At 41.4% G+C, this 24,100-nt stretch overlaps 1 protein-coding gene across 1 annotated transcript in view; it reads right to left on the reverse strand.

Moving 5' to 3' along the window:
• The window catches only part of CPNE2 (copine 2), an 83,303-nt gene extending 59,924 nt beyond the window's left edge, over positions 1 to 23,379 (reverse strand). Inside the window, exons 1-4 of the mRNA XM_044659711.1 lie at positions 23,337 to 23,379; positions 13,849 to 14,051; positions 9,929 to 10,108; positions 4,479 to 4,553 (exon numbers count right to left, since the gene is read on the reverse strand). Coding sequence (XP_044515646.1) covers positions 4,479 to 4,553; positions 9,929 to 10,108; positions 13,849 to 14,051; positions 23,337 to 23,379 — 501 coding nt within the window. The remainder of the gene's footprint in view (positions 1 to 4,478; positions 4,554 to 9,928; positions 10,109 to 13,848; positions 14,052 to 23,336) is intronic.
• Between the last annotated feature and the right edge of the window lie 721 nt (positions 23,380 to 24,100).

The raw sequence follows: 24,100 nt of genomic DNA on the forward strand, positions 1-24,100 counted from the left end.
CTTTCTTTCTTTCTTTCTTTCTTTCTTTCTTTCTTTCTTTCTTTCTTTCTTTCTTTCTTTCTTTCTTTCTTTCTTTCTTTCTTTCTTTCTTTCTTTCTTTCTTTCTTTCTTTCCTTCCAATAACTCTAAGGTCAAGGGTTAGGCAATAGGGTAAAGTGACTTGCCCAGGGTCATATAGCTGAGAAGTATCTGAGTCCTGATTGGAACCCAGGTCCTCTTGACCCCAGGCCTGGCGCTCTATTCGCTATGCCACCTAGCTGCCCCCCAAATTCTTTCCCAACACTGTTTAATCCTATGAATTTTTAGAAATCATTTGCCTCCAAGTTATTTAATAGTTAATATCTTTCAACTGCAGAAAGCATAAAAGATGATGGTGACAGCCCTGATGAGAAAACTGCTCCATAGCAACTCCTGTGACTTTTCTGTTCCCCCTGTTTCTTCCCGGAACACTCTTCATCAAGGCCCTATGACATCACAGCTAGTTGCTGTGGAGAGCATTAGAGTTGCCAAGGGAGGATTAAGACTTCAAATGAGGCCTGAGTATTGAGCTGGTTTTTATCAAAGTGCCCCTGAAGTGAAACAGAATCACAGAATCACTCACTGCCTCCTCTCTTCCCCTCTTGTGTTCCCTTTCCCCATCCTCCAGGACCAGCAATGGGAAAATCAAAGGCCAGGCCTTTTTTTTTTAATTAGTCATGCCCTTCTCTTCATGACTCCATTTAGTGTTTTGGTATTTTTTTTTTTTTGGCAAAGATACTGGAGTTGTTTGCCATTTCCTTCTCCAGCTCATTTTACAGAAGAGGAAACTGAGGCAAACAGGATTAAGTGACTTGCTCAAGGTCACACAGCTAATAAGCGTGGGAAGCCAGATTTTAACTCGGGAAAATGATCTATCTCTATCCACTGTGCCATTTACCTTACATGCCACTCCCCTCCACTTCCCTTTATTTTTTTAACTCCACACGAAAGAACTCTGGTATTATAAAGAAAGAACTCAATAAAGAAGGCAAAAAGGATGTTAGTTTCAGCCCCAGTTATGCTACTAATTCATTGTGAGACCTAGATAAGTCATTTTCCTTTCCTGGGATTCATTTCCTTCCTCTATAAAATGAAAGGGGTTGGATTAGCACCCTATAAGGTCCTTCCTAGCTCAGATACTGTGGGTTCTCTGATTCTAAGAAGTAAGGATGGCATGATGGGAGTGATGATGACTCAATGCAATAAGCATTTATTAAGAACATAATGCCTAGTACTGTGCTAGGTCCTGGGGATACAAATACAAAGAATGAGCAATCCTTCCTTCCTTCCATCCATCCATCCACCCATCCAGCCAGCCTTCCATCAATCTTTCCTTTCTTCCCTCCTACCTCTATTCCCTCCTTCTCTCTCTCTTTGTGTATGTGTCTCTCTCTGACTCTGACTCTGTCTCTCTTGTCTTCTCTTTCTTTCCCTCAGAACCCTTAGTTTCTGTCTTAGAATTGATAATAAGTGTCTATTCCAAGACAGATCAGGCAATTGGTTTTAAGTGACTTGCCCAGGGCCACACAGCTAGGAAGTGTCTAGGGCTACATTTGAATCCAGAACCTCTTGTTTCCAGGCTTAGCTCTCTATCCACTGAGCCATCTAGTTGCTCCTCCAATGCCTACTTTTAAAGAGCTTACATTCTAATGGATTAATTCTAAGGACCCCTCTTTTTTTCTGACCCTGATCTCAGATTAGAGAGCAGTTTGCCTCCAATAAATCATTGGACTGAAACATAACTTGACCTTTTCTCATCTGGGAAGCCTTTTCCGGACCTTTCTACTGGAGAAGCATCTGATTTTGATTCCAGTTGTTAGTCTAGCACTCAGGACTTTGTTCTCTTTTCCCCTGCAGGGCTGTATGTCTGGATAATTCAGAGTGGATATTGATGATGGTCCATGCTAACAGAAGGGAGTAGGGGGCAGCTAAAGTGCCTCAGTGGATTGAGAGCCAGGCCTAGAGTTGGGAGGCCCTGGGTTCAAATCTGGACTCATACAAGATATAAAATGATTACATTAAATTGGTTATATTAAATTAAAAATATTTTGTACAAATAAATCAATGCAACCAAAATTAGAAGGGAAGGAACACATTGGGAAAAAAATGTTATGTCAAATCTGGCTTCAGGCACCTCCTACCTTTGTGACCCTGAGCAAGTCACTTTACCCTATTTGCCTAGCCCTAACCCTTCTGTCTTAAGAGTTGTTACTAAAACAGTAAGTATAAGGGTTTCAAAGCTAAAGAAAAAAAAAAAAACAGAAGGAGGCAAAATCACAGCTAACACAAATACCTGAACAAATACACAAAAAGCAATGATAAATGGATGATAGGGCAATCAGGAGAACAATGATCCTTTGAATCCATTAATCCACTATTAAGCATTTATTAAACACCTACTATGTGCCAGGTACTGAGGATTCAAAGACAAAAAATGAAGCTGCCCCTGTCCTTGATGAGTTTATATTCTATTAGGGGAGACAACATATACATAAATAAGTATATACAAAATACATACAAATTAAACCCAATTTAAATTGGGGTCTACTAGTACTGAAGGAAGGGAGGGGAAATTGGGGAAGGCTTCATGTGGGAGGTGGCCTATAAGCAGAATTTTGAAAGAAACAAGAAATCTAAGCGTTAGAGGTACATTGGGAATATATTCCAGGCACAGGGGACAGTCAGTAAAGAATGGAAGATGGAGTTGCGTGTGAAATAGCAATGGCTAGACTATAGAGTATATGAAGCGGGATAATATAATGACTCTGGAGATATAGATTGGTGCTGGGTTGTGAAGGGCTTTAAAACCTACACATTTTAGGGATGCTTAGGTAGTGTACAGAAAGCCAGATCTAGAGGGGAGGTCTTGGGTTCAAATCTGGCTTCAGACACTTCCTAGCTATGTGACCCTGGGCAAGTCACTTAACCCCCATTGCCTAGCCCTGACCACCCTTCTGCCTTGGAACCAATCTATAGTATTGATTCTAAGATGGCAGTAAAGGTTTAAAAAATTAAGCTGCAATTGGAGGTTTTATTTAATTCTTGAGACAATATGGAGCATCAGGAAGTCACCAAGTTTGCTGAATGACATCATTAGCCTTCATTTCAGGAAAATCACTTTGGTAGCTGTATGGAAGATGAACTGGGGAGGAGACTGGGAGACCAAGACTATTGTAGTAGTGTAAGCAAGGGGCAATGGAGGCCTGAATGAGGTTGATGGCCTTGTGGAGAGCAGAGAAAGGATGGAGAGAGACTGGGGAGGTAGAAATGACAAGATCCACATGAGGAGAGAGCTTCCTACTTCCCCAGGCCCTTTCCCACCACATGTCCCACAACTAGGATGGGGAGAAGACACTTCCACAAGCAGCTACAAGGCAATGGAGCACTGTTCTTGAGGGAGGTGCCACAGCACTATAGGGATAATGCAGAGGAAGAAGGAATGGCTCCTTGGAATGGTCAGTGGGGGACAAGGATCTGGAAGCATCACTGAAGTTGGGTCTCTTCAAGAGATATCTCTTCAGAATCATTAGGATCTTCATCATTGAAGATGTGTGGGAAGAAGATCACAGATTTTGAGGAGGAAGGGACTTTCACCCTCCTCATTTTGCAGAAGAAAGGAGCTTAAAAAGATTAAATGGCTTTGCCCAGGTTTACGCTGATAATAAATGTCAGAGGCAGAATTTGAATCCAAGTTTCCTGACTCCCACGCCAGGACTCTAGAGAAGTATGCTTAACCTATTTATGCTTGGTTTTGTTTCTATCTTGGACCCTTTTGGCATTTTGGTGAAGCCGAGAGACCCCCTCCACAGAATGTTTTTAAAAGAATGAAATCACATATGTAGGACTAAAAAGGAAACCAATTATATTGAAATAGTTAGATTTTCTTTTTTTAACCCCAGATTCACATACCACTTGAAATCCACTCACAGAGACCTTGATAGATCTACGGTAAAATTTCCTCTCACCCACCTTGACCCTCCAAGCCAAAGCTGACTCAGGGAACCCGTAACATTCCTAATGCCAACCTAGAAGAAGAGGGTCAGTGTGAGAGATCCCAGGGGCTAGAGGCTCTATTCTCCCACTTGCTTTCAGTACAGTACTCAGTCTGGGCCACTAACAGAAAGGCATTCAGCTAGATGCTGACAGTAGAGAATGAGAAAAGACCAGGAGCAGCTCCCTCATCCTTTTGAAGGAACATTTTTTTTAAATCTTCAGAATATACCAATGGGAATGATATCATCCGTAAGAGCTCATGGCTGTTGCTAAGAGACCTGTTGCTACGTTGTAAGTTCTGTTCTTTTTACTATAAACAAAAGCCTGTGATTATCTATGTGCTGGGGAGGCAGCCCATTGATGTTGGGCTGGCCCTCAGAAGAGGGAGGACTGGGAGGATGACACTTTTGGCAGAATAGAGAATCAAAAGATAGGAAGGAGGACCAAGTCCAGGAAAGTGACCATACCGTGATCAGACCCTTTCCTGCCGGCTTCTCATTCATGAGGACCAGGGGCCGGGTGATTTTCTTGCTGGAGACGATCTGAGGGGAAAAAAAAAAACACAAAAAAAGCAAGACCTTTGAGGCTTGGATTTCAAACATTGTCAAAAATAATATCCCCTTAAATATAGCTAGAGCTTTGAATCATAAAAATACTGGAGTCTTTTTACATCTATTAGACTATCAGCTGTTTGAGGGAAGGGACCTTGTCTGGTTATCTCTGTACAGCCCATATTGGTGAACCTATGGCACGGTGTATTGGAGCATGCCGGAGAGAACAGCTCCCCTCCCCCTCCCCTTCCCCCTGGGCACTTGAGGACATTTCACCCATCACTCACCCCTCTGCCCAGCAGCCCAATGGGAGCACTTCCTCCCTCCCATCTGAGGTAAGGCAGGGGGCTCACATGTGGCATGAGGGTTACAGTTTGGGCACTTGGCTTCCAAAAGGTTTGCCATCACTGGTATAGGACAACAAAGAATCCCAGGTCTGGGTTCTTTGCTTCAGAGAATTACAGAATTCTAGAAGCCTCCATCTAAGTGTAACCTCATTTTAGGGGTAAGGTCACTGAGGCCCTGAGAGAGGAAGTATCTTGTCTGTTAATATCTGTATGTAAACTGAAATTAAAAAAAATCATTTTATTCTTGCATTGTTTCTGTAGAGTGAGGACAGGAACAAGGAGGAAAATGTGGCCCAGAAAATAACTTGCTCAGGGTCACAGAAGGAATTAATAGCTAAACCAGGATTAAACTCCAGACCATGCAATAAAAGACAAACCAAGATATCAGAGGATCAAAGATACAGCATGCCCCCCACCTTCTGGCAGAGAAGGATGAACTCAAAATGCAGAACAAGGAATATATATTTGGGCACAGATGATAAGGGAATTTGCTTTACTTTGTGCATATGGCTTTTTTCCTTCATCAAACAAACATGCTAAGTATATATATGAAGCATCATAGAGGATGCAAAAAAAAACAAATCCAAGCCTTCAAAGAGGGTATAGGCACCCAGTGATGGACAGAGAACATGAGTCAGAGAGAGGAGAAAAAGCAGTTTCAGTCACATAGTTGCATCAGGTTCTCAGGAGCCATTGTCCCTCATTCCTGTAATTTGCTGTCATTGTCATTTTACCCCCCTAGAGTTGTTTCTGACCCTATTTAAGGGTTCCTTGGCAAAAGATAAGAGGGTGGTTTACCATTTCCTTCTCCAGCTCATTTTACAGAAAAAGAAACTGAGACTAACAGGGTTAAGTGTCTTGCTCAGGGTCATACCACTGGAAAATGTCTAAAAACTTGATTTTGTAAAAGTAGGGAGCCTCTAAGAATCAGTGGTAGCTAGCCTTGTCCTTGGTGGTTATAGCAGCCAGCTTCCAGTCAGGGAATACAGGTTGAGGCAATATAATATCAGAGATGGGCCCAAGACAAGGAGCCAAGAGGGAACTTTCAAAGAAGCCAATATATGCTTAATTTCAGGAGAAGCTTCCCAAAGAGGAGAGCTGTGCATCGGGGGCAAGGGCTTCCTCCAGAAGCGGTAGGTTCCCGTTCACTCAAAGCTTTTATGCAGAGGCTGGCCACCCATTTACTAGTGGACTGTTCTCAAGACTCTTTGGGGCACTGGCTGGACTAGGAAGCTGCTCAGCCCCTTCCAACTCTAAAATGTGGTGATCCGTTGACAAAAACAAGAGTCTGGTTGTCAGATGACATATTTCACTGGTCTCTATAACACTGAGCGTATTTATTACAAATATTTTGTTTCTGGTGAGGCGTGAGGGAGTTGATTAATTGGGAAGGAGAGAAAATAAACATTCGTTCATTGAAAAAATAATTAAAAACTGCTTTAAAAGCCCTAGATCATTGATTGAAAAAGGGATCTTAGAGGTTATCAAGTCCAACCTCTCTTCCTTTTTTGGATGAGGAAGTGAAGCCCAAAGTGCTCAAGGTTCACACATATTGCCATTGGTAGAAGATAGATCTCTGGAATTATATATGTGATTACACACACACATGATATGTCTATATTATATATGTATATATGTATACATACATGTATATGAACAAATATATTCATAGATTTCACTCACACATATTATTATTACAAAGAAGGATTCAAAAGAGAAGCTGGGGTTTAAGAGGAAATGGCTGTGGTATAAAGACACATACTCACTCAACTCCCGTGACTCCCTATTACCTTAATTATATAATATAATACTCTCTATTAGGCATTTGGAGCCCCTTGTAACCTGGCCCTGGCAGGATGGGGAATAGGAACCATAATCATTTCACTTCATCTTGACAGCCTTAACCTTTGGAAATCTCCCCAGTCATCTGGTAGCCTAATAATGGAAAATCTCCAATTACTATTGAAGAAGTAATAAAATATATCAAACTATGAAAGGATACAGCAAAGCAGATGGTTTCATCCACTGTTGTAACAACTACTACTTGTTGTTGGCTAAAAAATGCTCGCGGTTTTGTCTAAATGGACTTCTTTAACAATTGCTGAATTTGGTCACCTCCTCTTGTCTCCTGCCCTCGAACAGGGAATGTCTTTTTATTCCAAAGACCAACTCTGCCATTTTATGGCAAACATTTTCTCAGAATCCCCCCCTTTTCCCTCTGACTGATTCCCCCTTCTGCTACTCTGCTTCTTGTCTGGGAAAAGCTTTCCTAACCTATTTTTCTTGCCAAAGAATGCTGCTGGCTTGCTGTAGATTCTAAAGCAGACCTGAAAAAGGTTCTAAAAAACAGAATTTGTAGCCTGGGAAGCTGAAGGTACTGTCGGGGAGCAGGTGAACGCATTCCTTTGCTTTTAGTTTGGCCTTTAGCTTTGATCCCCACTTCACCCCTCAGTCATCAGAGCCCTGCTAACAGGTATACACCTCCTGGCACGTCCCATTCCTCTTGGTTGAGAGAATTCCCCAATGGAACCTTTCTGCCTTTTCCAGTCTCTTTACACTTTTCCTAGGTCCAGCTTAGTGTGAGTAATGAATTCCTTGAAGTGGGTTCTCCATATCTCCTTCCCATATCTTACAATCCCTCCCAGTAGACCTTTTTAAGTAGAGCAGTGGAGACAGTGCTGGACTTGGAGTCAGGAAGAGCTGAATTCAAATCCTGTCTCAGATACTAGCTCTGTGACTTGAGACAACCTTTTTGAACCTCATTTTCCTCAACTGTAAAATGGGGATAATAATAGCACTTATCTCATAGGGTTATTGTAAGGATTGTATGAGATAACTGATGCACAGTGCTTTGCAAATGTTAAAGCACTATATAAATGCTAGCAGTGGCCATCCTTAACACTCTTCATCCATGACACTCCATATCCGAGGTCTGTGCATTGGCACTGGGTGGCCCCACATCTGGAATGCTTTCCCTCCTCCCTGCCAACTCCTAGCTTTCCTGACTTCAAGACTCAGTTGAAATTCTACCTTCTATAGGAAGCACAAGAGAAGGCCATTCCTGGTCTTCCCCTTGCACCTCCTCCTCCCATGCTAGCTCCAGCTTCTGAGATTACCTTCCATTTTTATTAAATATATCAGGTATATTCATAGTTATTTGCATATTTTCTCCCCCATTAGATTGTAAAGGACAGCAAGGTGGCTCAGTAGATTGAGAGCCAGGCCTGGAGAAGGGAGGTCCTGGGTTCAAATCTGACCCAAGATACTTCTGAGCTATGCAACTGTAGGCAAATCACTTAACCCCAATTGCCTCGCCATTAGTACTCTTCTGCCTTAGAACTGATACTTAGGTTAAAAACAAAAGGGAAGGATTTTGAAATTAAAATTTTAAATTAGAAAAAAATCATTTAAAAAAAAAAAAAGAGTAAGCTTCTTAAGGACGGGAACTATGTTTTCCTTTGTACCTACAGCTCAGCACAGAATCTGGCATATACTAAGTACTTAATAAATGCTCACTGATAGGCTGACTGGAAGCGAGATTTTTAGAGGCACGGATTCTGGGATAACATCCTGTCCTACTTATCAATCCCTAAAATTCTCTCATGATTTGAGCCATTGTTGTTCCCCTCTCCTTCCCCTGCCCAAAGAGGGGTCAGCTATACCCTAAATTCTCCCTAGGGCTTTTTGATCCTGGTAAGTCCCAAAAAGGTGTCAAAGAACTAAAGAACTGAAGGTGGCAGGCTGGGATTGATTTCTGTGATTAACCAAGACCCCTGAGGAATCAGTTGGGAGATTTTTCTAGTAGCAAAATGAAGCAGGAATAGCTAGGTTATAAGGAGATGGGAACAGAATGAGTTTTCTTTGGAATCCCCAATGTGGGAGGAGGGGGTAGTTTCTATGACAAGGATCTTCCACACTTATTCTTAGCCCCATGGAGAGAAGACTTTTGAATGGTTCAATAATGAAGAGTGACCGAAAACTCAGGTGGCCAAGGAACGACAGTTTTGGGGACTAACACTGAGGTAAATCCAATGTCCTGAGTTTTAGGAAGAAGGAGCACAGATCTGGCATGGTGACTTGAGTTTTAGATTTAAAGTCAGACCTAAGAGAGAGCGCTATATTTGGATCAGAGAACCCAGGTTCAAATTCCAGCTTTAGCCTTTAAAACCTGTGTGATGCTGGGTAATTCTCTTTAATCTCTAGGACTTAAGTTTCCTCACCTATCAAATGAGGGGATTAGACCCAATGATCTCTTTCTAGGTTTAAACTCTAGAAACCTATACTTTTTTTTTAACCCTTACTTTCTGACTTAGTAATAACTCTAAGACAGAAAAGGCAAGGATTAGGCAAATGGGATTAAGTGACTTGCCCAGGGTCACATAGCTAGGAAGTATCCGAGTCCAGATTTGAATCCAGGTCTTCCTGACTCCACGTCTGGGAACCAATCCACTGTGCTACCTACCTGCCCCCAGACCTAGACTTTTTTGTTTGTTTGTTTATTTTAAACTCTTACCTTCTGTCTTGGAATCAATACTATGTATTGGTTCTAAGGCAGAAGAGTGGTAAGGGTAGGCAATGGAGGTTAAGTGACTTGCCCAGGGTAACACAGCTGGGAAGTGTCTGAGGCCATATTTGAACCTAGGACCTCCCATCTCTAGGACTGGCTCTCTATCCACTGAGCCACCCAGCTGCCTCCCTATACTTTTTTTTTTAACCCTTACCTTCTGTCTTAGAATCAATACTAAGTATCAGTTCCAAGGCAGAAGAGCGATAAGAGCTAGGCAATGGGGTTTAAGTGACTTGCCCAAGGTCACACAGCTAAGGTGTGTCTGAGGCCTTGAACTCAGGAACTCCTGTCTCTTGGTCTGGCTTTCAATTCACTCGGTCACCTAGCTGTTCCCAGATCTATACTTTTAATTAAGAACTTGGAGGTCTATAATCAGTCAGTGTATATATCCCATGGGTGAAAATGGGTTTTGTACTTGGGAGAAAAGGGAGAGCAAGTGGAGAGAGATGTACCATGCCCAGAGTGCACGAGAACTGGCCCAGGAAGTCATGCTCCTCCAGCTGCAGACTAGACTTGTCCTGGTCAAATAGGGCAAACTTGAGCTTCTGAACTTCCTCAAAGTGATAGTCGATGACAAACTTCTTGGCAAATGCTGGGTTCAGATTGTTGATAGCAGTCTCTGTCCTGTCAAACTGGGAAAACACAGTGGTGGAGGGGGTATCAATAAATGGATAAGAGGAAAAGAAAGAAAAATCCAAAGTTGATTAATCAGAAAGCTAAACAGGTATCAGAATCCAAAGCCTAAAGTCTCCCTAAGAAATCAAAACTCCACTAGGCAGAAATTTTAAAAAGTCACACGAATATCACATCATCACAGATTCATCTATTTCCTGGCACTGAGATAGATTCCTGGCCCAGAGTCCTTGGTCCCTGCTACTCTCCACCCAGGAGAGGTACAATGCAGGCCAGGAAGCTGGGTCTAGCTGCTCTGGTCCTCTTTGTCCTCAAGGGAATGCTGACATCACTGGGAAAACAAGAATCCATTCTCCACATGGTATGAGCTGACTCTAGGACCCACATCTTCATGGTCTCCATTGGTTGGGAGTAGAATTTTCTGGTTGAATGGAGCATAAATATGTGACATTGATAGTTTGCACAGAAGTGAGCACAGTCGCTCCACCAGCCCAAGGTGATATATGAAAAAGCATCCTAGTTTTAGGTTTATTCCCCAGGAATTCCCTGAAGAGTGGGATTGGGTTCTCTTTCTTCTCACTCCCATTCCAGAGCCTCATTGAGCACTCTTGGTAGCATCTGACTGCTGGTCTCACTGTGTTCTATCCCCTGTTTGTACCAGAGCCCACAAGAGTAGCAGGACCTGGCAGAGATTATGGTGTCACCCCAATAGGCTAGTTGGAGCTTGGCTCCATGGTCTGCGTCTGTAACCAGAGCTTGTGAACCTCCAGGGAATGCTGCTAATGGCATTCACCATCCCCCTCACTGACTGGAATCTAGATGCTGGGGAAGGAGGAAGCACAAAGAGTTCTTTTCAAAAAAACAAAAACAAAACCTCAAACCAACCAACCAACACAATGAAACTATCTTATGCTGTCATAAAGTGCTTTGCTGGGTTCCACATTGCCAAACGCCTGGGTATGCCTGGGTTCTTAGAATCAAATAGTTGTGAACCACCTAAACCTACCATCATCTCTCATTTTATAGACAAGGAATCTGTACAAAGATCACACAGGAAGTCAATGGATGAACAAAGATCTGAACTACCTTCTGGTTCTGTCTCCTACACCAATGACACAGAGAAACTTTAGACTCATTTTTGCTCCTGGAAAAAAAAAAAGCATTTCTGATGGCGTTAGATGAAGATTTGTGATTTGCTTGCCATGGCTGAGGCACCATTCCTCCTAGAGGCAGAGGCATAAGAAGACCAACTTCTAAGGGTTTCTTGGAAGCCAAGACTTGTTCCTATACATGCAAGTCCCACTGTCTCATCTCTAGCAGCGTCCACATGTGTGGTCCAGCTGGTTCCCGTTTAGTACAGGCCAATCCAGGTTGACCTAAGATGTCTGTCCAGGCACCTGAGCCCTTTCCAACGGGACCTCCCCAAATCCCAGTCTTCAGGAACTGAAGCTCTCATTAAACATGCCCAGCTCACCCCAGGAAGCCAGCTCCACCTGTGACCTCAGAGGCAAACACGCCGACCCAGGCACTCCCTTCCTAACAATCTTTCCTTTCACTAATACTGGCACCATGGCTAAATATAGACCCAGGGCCAAGAGCTGAAAATCTCCAGCTGAAAGCCAAGGCCTTGGAAACTGGTAGGGAAAAACCCACTTGGTTTGTTCACCCGAACAGTTTATAATCCTGACTTCTGAGCAGCCATGTGATGTTACAGAAAAGAGGACTGGAATGGCAGTCAGCCGATCAGGTCCTGTTCTGGCTCTTTTACTCAGTGTAGTCAAACTATAGCACCTTAAACAAGGCATTTCTCTTCTCAGGGTCTCAGTTTCCACATCTGTAAAATAAGGGTTAGAATGGATGCTGTCTAAGATTCTTTTCAACTCTGACATTCCAAAGTCTGTGTTTAAGGATCCCACATTTCAAAAGTCTCTTCCTGGTCTGATGTTCTACTTGAAAATGAGGGGCAATAATATAGCTCATATTTATATACTCAAGGTTTGTGAAATGTTTTGTGTGTGCATCTGTGTGCTTATAACTTGAAGTTTGGCAGCTGATGCTCAGGGAGCTGCATGACATAGAAGATGAGATACTTAAGAGTCAAGGAGATATTGGTTCCAATCCCACCTCAGATACTAGTTGTGTAACCCTGAGTAAGGATCATAACCTCTCTGCTTCTGTTTCACCTGTGAAATAAGTATTGGACTCAATGGCCACTAAAGTCTCTTCCAAGCATAAATCTATGATTTTATGAGCCTCAAGACAACCCAGTGAGCAAACACGACTGCCTCCATTTTTTAGATGAAAAAAAAAAAAATGAGGCTCCACTAAGTTAAGTGATTTGTCCAAGGTCATATAGTCAGGCAGAGCCAATAGAGTAACCCAGTCGTGATTGCTCTTCTAACTCCTAGTCCTGGGCTTCTTCTAGTGCATCCCACTGCTTCTGAGTAGCATGGTACAGAAGGCATGGGTTTCTATTCCTGGTTAGGCTGAATATTCTTACTCTATCACAGGGGTCAGCAACATACGGCTCTCAAGCCATATCTGGCTCTTTTGAGGGCCAGATATGGCTCTTTCTGCAGGAGCCATAAAGTCGATTTTTTTCCAGGCGCTGTTACAGGAGCGCACTGTGAGCACTGTACGGCTCTCATGAAATTACGTTTTAAAAAATGTGGCATTTATGGCTCTCACGGCCAAAAAGGTTGCTGACCTCTGGTCTATCATCTCCAGGAGGCCATGTCAACCTCTCTGAAGAGAACAGTGCTCTGTCCTGCCTATTCTGTCCTCCTTGGGAGCATTATGGGGAGGATCACAGGCAGATTACATAGGACAGTGCTCAGCAAGGAAAAGCAATCCTTAACTGTTGGGGAATTGGACCATTCTGCCTCTTATTCCTAAAGCTATGACAACTGGATCTGTCAGCTCCTGACACAGTTGGGGCTTAATGGTAATGATGCCAGCCTTGTGGCACTTGTCACCAGTCATTCTTTGGAAGGCTCTAGGAGTTAGGGCTAGAAAGTTTTAATGATCACCTAGTACAACTTCATTTTATAGATGGGGAAATAGACCCATGGAGTGAAGCGGCTTATTCAAGATGGAACAAGTAATTAGTCAGGTCTCCAGATCCAGTGTTCTTTCAATTTATTTAACCATCCATTTATCCTTTCTCCCTTCCTTCCTTCTTTCTCCTCTTCCTCCTCCTTCTGCTCTTCCTCCTCTTCTCCTCCTCCTCCTTCTCCTCTTCTCCTCCCTTTCCTCCTCCTCTTCTCCTTCTCCTCCTTCTCGTCCTCCTCCTTCTTTCTCCTCTCCTCCTCCTCCTCTTCCTCCTCCTCTTTTCCTCTTCCTCCTCTTCTTCTCCTCCTCCTTTTCTTCTCCTCCTCCTCTTCCTCTTCTCCTTCCCCTTACCTTCCTTCTCAGAATAGACACTAAGTATCGGTTCCACGGCAGAAGCTCAGTAAGGCCTAAGCAACTGGAATTAAGTGACTCACCCAGGGTCACATAGCTAGGGAATATTTGAGGACAAATTTGAATTGAGGACTTCCCATCTTCAGGCCTGACACTATCCATTGAGGCACCTAGCTGCCCCAACATACCACTTTTTCAAAGGCTCCATCCAGGACCCCCAGACCCAAAAAACAATGATCCTCTCTCCCCACCCAACTCTCACCCTCTCTAAAGCCAGAGGAAAGTGAGGCCTACATGGTTCTACCTGTCCTTAGACTTGGAAGGATGGAAGACTCACCTCATACCACTTGCCATTGTTCTCAGTGAATAAAACACAGAAAGGGTCAGACTTGGAGGTGACATCTCGGTCCAACAGATTTTGGCCACAGACAGAGAGCTCCACCTTGCACACACAGTACTGGGACCCAATGGGCCCTGCAGGGGAGCTGGCACTCATTGTGTAGGCCATGATGGCTGGGGGCAGCAGCGGTTCCTGACAATCTATAAGAAGGGAAGAAGGAGGTGAGATTCTGCAAAGAAAACAACCCTCCGCCTTTCAGAGCCGTTGGTTTTCTCTAGACTTTGGATCATCAAATCACCCTTTAATCTTTATCCCAATTACAGACAATTCTGCTATAACACATGTTTTGAAAATGCAAATTTATTCAAATGCAACTGATATATTAGGGAATATTTTTTAGCACAACTTGAATTTCAAGTTGGCTCCTGAAGGATGTTTTACTCAAGAAACAGCAAGAATGCCAAAAAATGGTACCAATTCACATAACCCATAAGGTGCAACTTCTGATGTTCGCTTCCTCAAGCAAAATTCAGGTCTTTGTTAAGGTAAAGTGGCATATTTATGGAATATCTTCTGGTACAGTAGAAGTTGAGAGCAAAGGAGGACTGGTCTATACCACCCCCAACCCCTTCCACCACAGTAAGGCCATAGATGGGACCCCTTCTTTAAAAAATATTTCTCTATTTTTTAACCATTTACCATGCATAAAACTATGCTACCATTTTTATTTGGTGCTTGCCTTTTGTGTGTGTGTGTCCCTCATGAGTTGTTGAGTGTCGTGCCCCTTAGCTTCATTTTCCCCAATTAGCATTGTGGTATCTAATGTTTAATTTTTCATAAAATGGTGTTTTGGGGGAACACAAATGTTGAGTTATAGCAGAAGTGCCTGTACAACTTTGTGAATCTATCCTGGTCCCCTTATCCACTGTCATTGTCCCATGTATGTCTAGGTTTGCTCTGTGTGCAGTTGTTTTTATTTTCATTTCTTTTATTATTATTGATTTGGAGAATTCTTTCATAGGGTTGTTAATTGTTTGCTGTTCCTTTTGAGGATTCCTGCTGATTCTAGGTTTCATTTGGATTTGGTTATCAGTATGTCCTATATGTGTGTCTAGGTAGGATTAGGAACTCCTGGAGGGTAAGGACTGGTTCTGTGGAAGTCCTCTGGTACCACACTAGCACTGCAAGCAGTTCAGTGCTTAATTAAGATTTTAGGATTAAGACCGACAGAGAGGATGGAAAAGGGGGAGGAAAAGGATGACGATATACTAGGGCTGGCCAAGGGAGTCAGGTGTCTTTTCCCAGGGAGATATGTTTTAAGCTACAGTCTTTTAAGCCAAGAACTTTTAATCATCAGTGAGGACCAATATCAAATAATGGACAGTTAGGATCTTAGGACCTTAGAGAAAAAAATACGTGAAGCTGAGGTCATAGCTTCGATTCCCATATGGGTCAGTTAGTCTCATTATGATTCATCGTTATGGAATATGGCCCACTGCCTCTTAAAAATGCAGGCCATTGATCACAAGAGGCAGAGGGTGAAAGACTATGTATGTGGACCATCCCCATGGACAGAGACAGTTCAAAGATGTTACATTAATAGAACAAATATTTATTAGGCTTTAATGTGCACGAAGCATTTATTTAGCACTTACTGTGTTCAACGTACTATGCTAAGCACTAAAGTTATCTTGCAGAGCTAAAACAGTCCCTGCCCCCAAGAAATTCACGTTTTAAGGGGAGCCACAGCATTCAAATAGCAGTGTACAGATGGATAAGACATTGGAACAGATCACGTTTGAGTTGGGCTTTTGGAAATCAGCAGGAATCCTCAAAAGGAACTGTAAACAATTAACAACCCTATGAAAGAATTCTCCAAATCTTCAAATTTTATTCTACAAATAAAAGAAATGAAAATAAAAACAACTGATATTTTACTTTACACAGAGCAATTTGGAAAAGGTGACTAAAGATGAAAAGAGTTGATGATGGAGGGATTGTGGAAAGACAGGCATCCTGATTGAACTGTTGATGGAGCTGTGAAATAGCTCAACCATTATGGAAAGCAATTTGCAGTTATGCTACAAGAGTGAATAAAATGTCCATACTCTTTGACCTAGAGATTGTATTGCTCCATATAATCCTTAAGTAGGTCAATGATAAAAAGAAAAATCCCATATGCACTAAAATATTTATAGCAATACTTTTTGCATTAGCAAAGAACTAGAAACAAAGTAGATACCCATTCATTGAGGAACAGCTAAGCAAGTTGTAGTAATTGAATGTTAGGGATTATTACTATACTATCACCATGTATGTGATGAATTCAGAAAAGCATGGAAGGGCATGAACAAAGTAAACAGAAACAGGAAAACAATATATTCAATGACTGCAATGTAGTTAAAAGGCACAACCACAACAGAATAATCACAATAGAATGCCATGGAAATGACCAGGAGATATGAAAAGCCAATTTCCTCCTTCCTTGCAGACGTGGAGCACTAGGAGTGTGGAATGTTGCATATAATGTCAATCTTTTTCAATGTTTCAAGAAGTTTCAAGCTGCATCTCCATCCCTCTCCTCCACCACTTTTATGGTCTTCATTACAAGATATTCTTTAGGAGGGTTAGAAGAGATATAAAGGGAAATTATAGTTGACAGGAACCCAAAAGTTATCAATAAAATTTACTTTTTGTTTGACATGATTACACACATAAAATCTATGTCAGATTGCTTATTGTCTCAGAGAGGTGAGAGGGAGGGAGAGAATTTGGAATTCAAAATTAAAAAAAAGAATTAAAAAATTTTTACATGTAATTGGGGAAAATAAAATATTTTTAAAATAAAATTCATCTTTTAAAAAAAGATAACATTTTCACAAATGAGAAAGGACATTATAGTTATGGATCAATATGGGTACAGTATGGGTGGAGGGCAAAATGGAAGTCCAGTTTAGCTTCTATGCAAAGTCTAGTTTTCTTCCTATTTAAAGGCCAATACTAGGCATTATTCATTTAAGAGCTTCATCCAATTTATTCCTCTCAGTGTATTCAGAATTTCAATTCTGACTTTAATTGTGCTGTAAGTCCATTGCATACTGGTACTGCACAATTTTTAGGCATGACTTCTCCTGTCATGTAAGACAATCAATTTCCATACTAGGATCTGAAAATCTATGTTAACTCAACTTGGGCAGAGTAAAATCAAGCTCCAGTGCTAATAGAAACAGTGGCATGGATTACACAAGTCAGTGGTGAAAAAAATATGTATATACATAAATATATATATATATATGTTTCTTTTTTTTTCTTCTTTTTTTTTTTAGGAATCTACTATTGCTCTTCAGTTCTAGGAAGTACGACATGCACTTTTAGTTGTGAATGTCCCTTCTTTATTCAGGAAGGCTTAGGCAGATATCATAACGAATCTATATTTCCCAAATACATACAATGATTTTGGAGGATCAACTCAAGTGGGCTAGAGGGTCAAAGGAGGGAAACTCATCTGGAATTCATCATTTTGTCAGAGACAATTTGGAACATGAATTAATAAGAATCATGAGCAAAAAAAGGCAAAAGAAATTTCCTTTAAGCCCCCAGGTTTTCCATTTTAAGAAATTATAGAACCCACCCTGAAAGTGCTGTTGGAAAAAAAAAATTGCTATTCATTCAGAACTTTCATAGCAGCATTATATGAAATCATAAAAAAAAATTGAAGCAACCTAAATGTCCACCATCAAAGGAATGGTTAGATCATTTGTGATACATTAATGCAATAGAATATTATAATGTAATTAGGACAGATGAGCATGATTAGGAATACAAAGAAATCAGGCTCTTAGGAAATAATGAAAAGTGAAAAAAGCCGAACTAGAAAATAACAGACACACAAATGAGAGTAAATGGACAAAGGATCCTACCTGGGGGCTTAGAGAAGGAGACTGAAAAGGTATCATGATATTTTATGTAATGAGATTGATTCATTTGAATGTAAATAGTTACAAAATTTTATTGCATTGATCTTCCATTTCAGATTTCTAATCATTTAATTTATTAAAAGTGAAAAAAATAACATATCCAGATAGTCATTCTGAAATTGATACACCAAGATTCATGCATCTTAAGTTTGTAGGGAAGGAGGTGAGCAATACCTTTCCTTTTCTTCAACAGGATGCCAGACTGGCTTTTACCACTGTATCCTAAAGCACAGGCTTCCAAGACCTGGCTAATAGTGTTTTTGGTTCACATGACAGTGAATGATGGGGAAAATGGTCTGTGGCTCCTGAGGCATAGACCTTTCCCATAATTACTTTACATAGACTAGGATATGTACTATCCTATGTGGAGTTAAGGACCTATTCTATCTGTCATTAGAAAAGGGCATTGGAAAGAACAGTGGAAACAGGACTGGGGAACTCTGCAGCATTGGCCTGGCTCTAATGCTATTTAGCTACGTGACCACACACAAGTCAGTTTGCCTTCATTCATATCAGTTGCTTTAGATATCAGAGAAAATCATTTTTGCTGTAATTACTTCATAAAACTGCTTCAAAGATCAGATGAGGGTATGGATTTGAAAGGACTTTGGAAAGTATAAAAGTAAGGAGGAGAAGAAGGAGGAGGAGGAGAAGGAAAAAGAGAAGGAGGAGAAGGAGATGATGATGATGATGATGATACAACAATGGTGGTGGGTAGTGTTCTGAATATAACTTGGTCAAATCTTAATGCTGACATTCTTTGTGAAAAGAACAAAGAAAGCATAGAGATGGCCGAAGCAAAGCAGGAAGAAGACACTAGATCTCCCTTCTTGTCCATTCCAGGCTCTGTTACATGTCAGACTACATTTATATTATTTTCCCTACTGATGCCAAGATAAACAAGGATATTCTGATCTCAAGTAGATGAACACACACACATAAGATCTTCCCAGACCGGAAAGATTTCCAAATATATGACCCCCACAATTAGTCTCTATTTCCCCTGTACCCTCCAGAAGGCAGATCAGTCCCAGAAATTGACTTTGTTTTTAAAAAGGAGACTAGGGTGGGCTAGATCTGTACTGGGCTGATAAGTACCTTGACTTTAATTTCATGGCTGTTTTTAAAATGACAAAACAGAGAAAACAGTCACCCCTGCCTACTTCCAACTCTGACACTCACCAACTCTCTTTTCTTCCCATTCAAGGGACTTCTTGGGATTTCCCAAGGCACCAGAAAAACAGAAAACAGAACTCTCAGGAAAAATAAATTAATTGGTACAAGCTGCACTGCTCTCTTCTTCCCCTGTGTGTGGTCTTTATTCATAGTTCCCTAGGCTTAGGTTGCCCATCCTCCATCTTCCTCTTCATCTGTTGAATCCAAACTCTTTAAAGTCCAATTCAAATGTCTCTTCTTCTAGGAGGCCTCTGCTTCCTCCCAAGTCTTTCTTCCTCCCAAACTCTTTCTCAGATTCTGCACTTCTCTTGTTATACGCAATATTACAATATAAGCATATAAGAGTCATCCATGTGGGCACTGTATCCCCCCTGCTGGATTATAATCTTTTTTTAAAACCCTTACCTTCTGTTTTAGAATCAATACTAGGATAGGTCTTGATCAATGACACATGTAAAACACAGTGGAATTGTTCGTTGGCTACGGAAGGGGAGTGAAAGGAAGGGAGGAAAAGAATATGAATCATGTAACTATGGAAAAAGTCAAAATTAATTAAATGAAAAATTTCAGATAAAAAAACAATCAATACTAGGCAGAATTGTACATGTAACCATGGAAAATTTTTCTAAAAAAATAAAATATTGAAATAAAAAAAAAAAAGAATTGTGGTAATGTGTTTCCAAGGCAGAAAAATAGTAAGGGCTAGGCAATGGGGGTCAAGTGACTTGCTCAAGGTCACACAGCTAGGAAGTGTCTATGGACAGATTTGAACCCAGGATCTCCCATCTCTGGGCTTGGCTCTCAATCCACTGAGCCACTCAGCTGTCCCTGGACTATAATCTTCTTGAAAGCAAGGATGCCTCATCTTATCTAGACAAGGTTTCTGTCTAGAGCCTGGCACAACAGAAACTTAATAATGGTTGTCTGGAAAATGAAACCAACAAAGCCCAAACAGGCTCTTCTCTAGCAATTTTTAAACAGGTGATGTTTTGGCTCCCCCTGAAGGGTGTATGTGTCTTAAAACAGTGTCTCCCCCAACCTGTCAAAGACCACAAAGTCAAGCTAGGGAAAGAATAGTAGGTAAGCCAATGTCCTCCTAAAGACCAGAGGATCACAGTTGGCCAGATGAACATGAAGCAGCAATGTGGTGTCATTATGGAAAAAAGTCCCAAATATATGCTATTAAGAAGCATAGAATATTTTAAAATAATTAAGTAAATAGATTGTAACTTAAAAAAAATTGAACATGATGGACTTTTCTACTAGCAGCAAGGCAATGACCCAGGACAATTCTGAGGGATTTATAAGAAAGAACACTATCCACATCCAGAGAAAGAACTGTGGGAGTGGAAACACAGAAGAAAAACAACTGCTTGAACGCATGGTTCAATGGGGATATGATTAGGGATGTAGACTCTAAATGATCACCCTAATGCAAATATTAATAATATGGAAATAGGTCTTGATCAATGACATGTAAATACCAGTGGAATTGCTCTGCTCAGTGGCTATGGAAGTGGGGAGGAAGAAAGAGAAGGAAAGAACATGAATCATGTAACCATGGAAAAATACTCTAAACTAGTGGTTCCTAAACTTTTTTGGCCTACTGCCCCCTTTCCAGAAAAAATATTACTTAGCCCCCTGGAAATTAATTTTGTAAAAATTTTAATAGTAATTAATAGAAAAGATAAATACACCTGTGGCCATCACCACTCCCCTGGATCGCTGCAGCACCCACCAGGGGGCAGTGGTGCCCACTTTGGGAATCACTGCCCTAAACAAATTAAATAAATAAATGAAATTTTGGGAGGTTGCAAACTTAAAAAAAAAAGAAGTATGGGTGTGATGTGAGAGAGAAAAGGAAGGGGGAAGAATGAAGAGAGAATGGGGAGAGAGAGAGGGAAGAAGGGAGGAGATTGGGTGTATGTGAGATAGTATGTGAGAGAGAAGAGACTGTGAGAGAAGTGTATGAGAGGAGTGTGTATGCGTGTAAGTGTGAGTGTGTGTGTGTGTGTGTGTGAGAGGGAGAGAGAGAGAGAGAGAGAGAGAGAGAGAGAGAGAGAGAGAGAGAGAGAGAGAGAGAGAGAAAGAGAGAGAGAGAGAGAGAGAGAGAGAGAGAGATTAGGTGTGTGAGAATAGGAAAACGATCCTCTTAGATATATAACTACTCTAGTCTCTAAGGCCCCTTTCCTCTTAGCTCTAAATCCTATAGTACTATTTGAATAGGAGATGATCAGGATACAAAAGGGGATTCCCAAGGATTCTTTAGCCAAGGGGAAAAGAACTGGGTTATTAACTATTTAATTCCCTGGGAAAAAGGACCTAGATAGTAAGTCTTCAGTGCCTCTCCTTACTTCCAGTTGGCAGCAAGGTAGTGCAGTGAATAGAGTGCTGGACCTAGAGTTAAGAAGTCCTAAGATCTGAAAAAAGAAGTCTAAATTCTGAAATCTAGCTTTAGACACTTATTAAGTATGTGGCTGTGGGCAAGTCATTTAACATCTGTTTGTTTCAGTTTCCTCCACTATAAAATGGGGATAATAATAGTACCTACCTCTCAAGAGTTATTTTGAGGATCAAATGAAATATTTGTAAAAAGCCATTAGTGTGTTGCCTGGTACATAGTAGATGCTATATAAATGCTTATTCCCCTTCCCCATTAGTTCTAATTTTTTGTCACCTGGTTGGGGGGGCGGGGATTCCTTCTCTCTTTAAGCTTCCCCTGAAACATGAAGACCTTTGCTCAATCTTATCCATCCTACCTGTGACCCAGCTTGATGATTCTGGAGCAAAGTGATAGCCACTGCTTTAAGTGTTGGTCTGATGGGTTTGAAAATGGGGGTATAGCAATTGTTTATTTATTTATTTGTTTAGAATGTTTTTCCCATGGTTACAAGACTCACGTTCTTTCCCTCCCCTCTCCTGGAGCTGACAAGCAATTCCACTGGGTTATACATATGTCAGCATTCAAAACCTATTTCCATATTATTCATATTTGTAATAGTGTTCTTCTAAAGCCAAAACCCCAGTCATATATTAAAGGGGGTGTATCAATTGGGAATGCCTCAATAGGTTGTAGTACAGGAACAAAATGGGATATAATGGGATATAACTATGCTATAAGAAACAAATATGATGAATACAGAGAAAGACTTAAATGAATTGATACAGAGTGAAATAAGCAGAGTCAGGAAAGCAATATAACTAACTGCAAGAATGTAAACAGAAAAGGACAACTACATGACCACCAAAAATGATTTTGCAAAATGACAAAGAATAAGCATGGTACCCAAAGAAGATCTATGAGAAGATAACCTCTATCCCCCTCCATTGCAGAGTCCAGGGGCCCACAGATATGGAGCATTGCACATATTTTCAGATATTTTGATAAACTGATTAGTTTTAATGATTTTTTTCTTCTTCCTCTTTTTATTTTCTTTAAAAATATATTAATTGTGAGGCAGCTCAGCAACTCAATGGATGGAGAGTTACTGGAGATGGGAGGTCCTGGGTCCAAATCTGGCCTCAGACACTTCCTAGCTATGTGACCCTGGGCAAATCACTTAACCCCCATTGCCTAGCCCTTACCACTCTTCTGTCTTGGAAGCAATACTTAGTATCAACTCTAAGACAGAAGGTAATATATATGTGTGTGTGTATATATATGTATGTATGTATTCATATATATTATTTGTTATATGGAACAGCTCTTGGGGAAGGGGAAGGAAAGAAATATTGGGAGAAATTTTGATAATTTAAAAAGAAATCAATAAAATTTTATTTAAAAAAATAGATTTTCAGGGGAAGTTGAGTGCCCAGGATAATGATGGTTAAGTACCCAGAATGGAAGGAAGTTCATCAGTGATGGGAATGGGAAGAGTATCCCAGTGCTAGGAATAAGACAGAGAGACTCACAGTTAAGGAAGATGGAAACAATTTCAGAATTCCTTGTTAAATACTACCTGGGTAGCAGAAAAGACCAACATTTTTCTAAACTGAGGGGGAAGGGAATCTTCTGGGCAATCAGATGGGTCTACAAGCATAGGCAGGGTGGGGAAACCTATCACCCCTTTTCCACTGAAGCAACAACTCCTGACCCATAGCAAAGAAAAAGTAGCTGATGAAGCTAACCATGGCTATCCTCCAACTTGGGACCCCTCGATGCCCATTCTTCCAAAGTGCAACACTTTTTTTTTAGGGTAGAGGGGTAGAAAGAACTCACCTGAAGATTAGAACCCTGCAGATGCAGTCTGAGAAGTGGGCATTACCTGCCATTCTTCCCCACACTCCTATCACGGGAAAAGCCCAGAGGATACCTCCAACCCCACAACTCACCCTCCACCTGAGCAGCTCTCCGAAATCTGAATAGGGAGCACATGGCTCCTGGGGACCCCGAGCGATGGCCGGGGGGCAAAGCAGATCTCCTAGACCTCAGGCCCCTCCACTATAAATGCCAACGGGGCGGGCTGGGCACAGGAAAGTAAAGGGCCTGACGCAATGGAAAAAAAAATACCCACCCTTCCTTGGACAAGATGTCATTTGCAGAGAACCTCCTAGCCCAGATAGAAACTTTGGCTGATGTAGCTCAAGCCCATAATCACCTCCTGTACCAGCCCAACAAGCAATTTGGGGTTTAGCTAATCCCAGCCTGGGGAGGGAGAACTTGGGCAGGAGAAGAGTACATATCTTCCCTTAGGTCTATTGGCCCATAGCCAAGGGGCTGGGACCTCTACACCTGAGGCAGAATGGGAAGAGACCATTTCTGGCAGATTGGAGCCTAAACCAGGAGAGGGAAGGGGAAGTGTTTTTTTAGAGGGCGAGAAAGGGGAAGCAGAGAGCTTTGGGGGACCAAAGCAGAGCAAGAGATAAGACAGACAGATGAGACAGAGAAAGACAGGGAGACAGAGAGAAACTGAGGAAGACATAGGGAGACCATAATGTAGTGGTGTGTCAAACTCTAGACCAGCAGCAAGCAGCTGGAACCAGATGAAAATATACTTGTGAAATATTTAACAAAATAAATCAAAATACAATTCAACACAGGCAGTGTACATTTATGCTTTTCTAAGTCAGCCCACAGGAATTGGTTTCTATTTGAG

Source organism: Gracilinanus agilis, chromosome 2, assembly GCF_016433145.1.
Source record: "Gracilinanus agilis isolate LMUSP501 chromosome 2, AgileGrace, whole genome shotgun sequence".
Classification (NCBI taxonomy): domain Eukaryota; kingdom Metazoa; phylum Chordata; class Mammalia; order Didelphimorphia; family Didelphidae; genus Gracilinanus; species Gracilinanus agilis.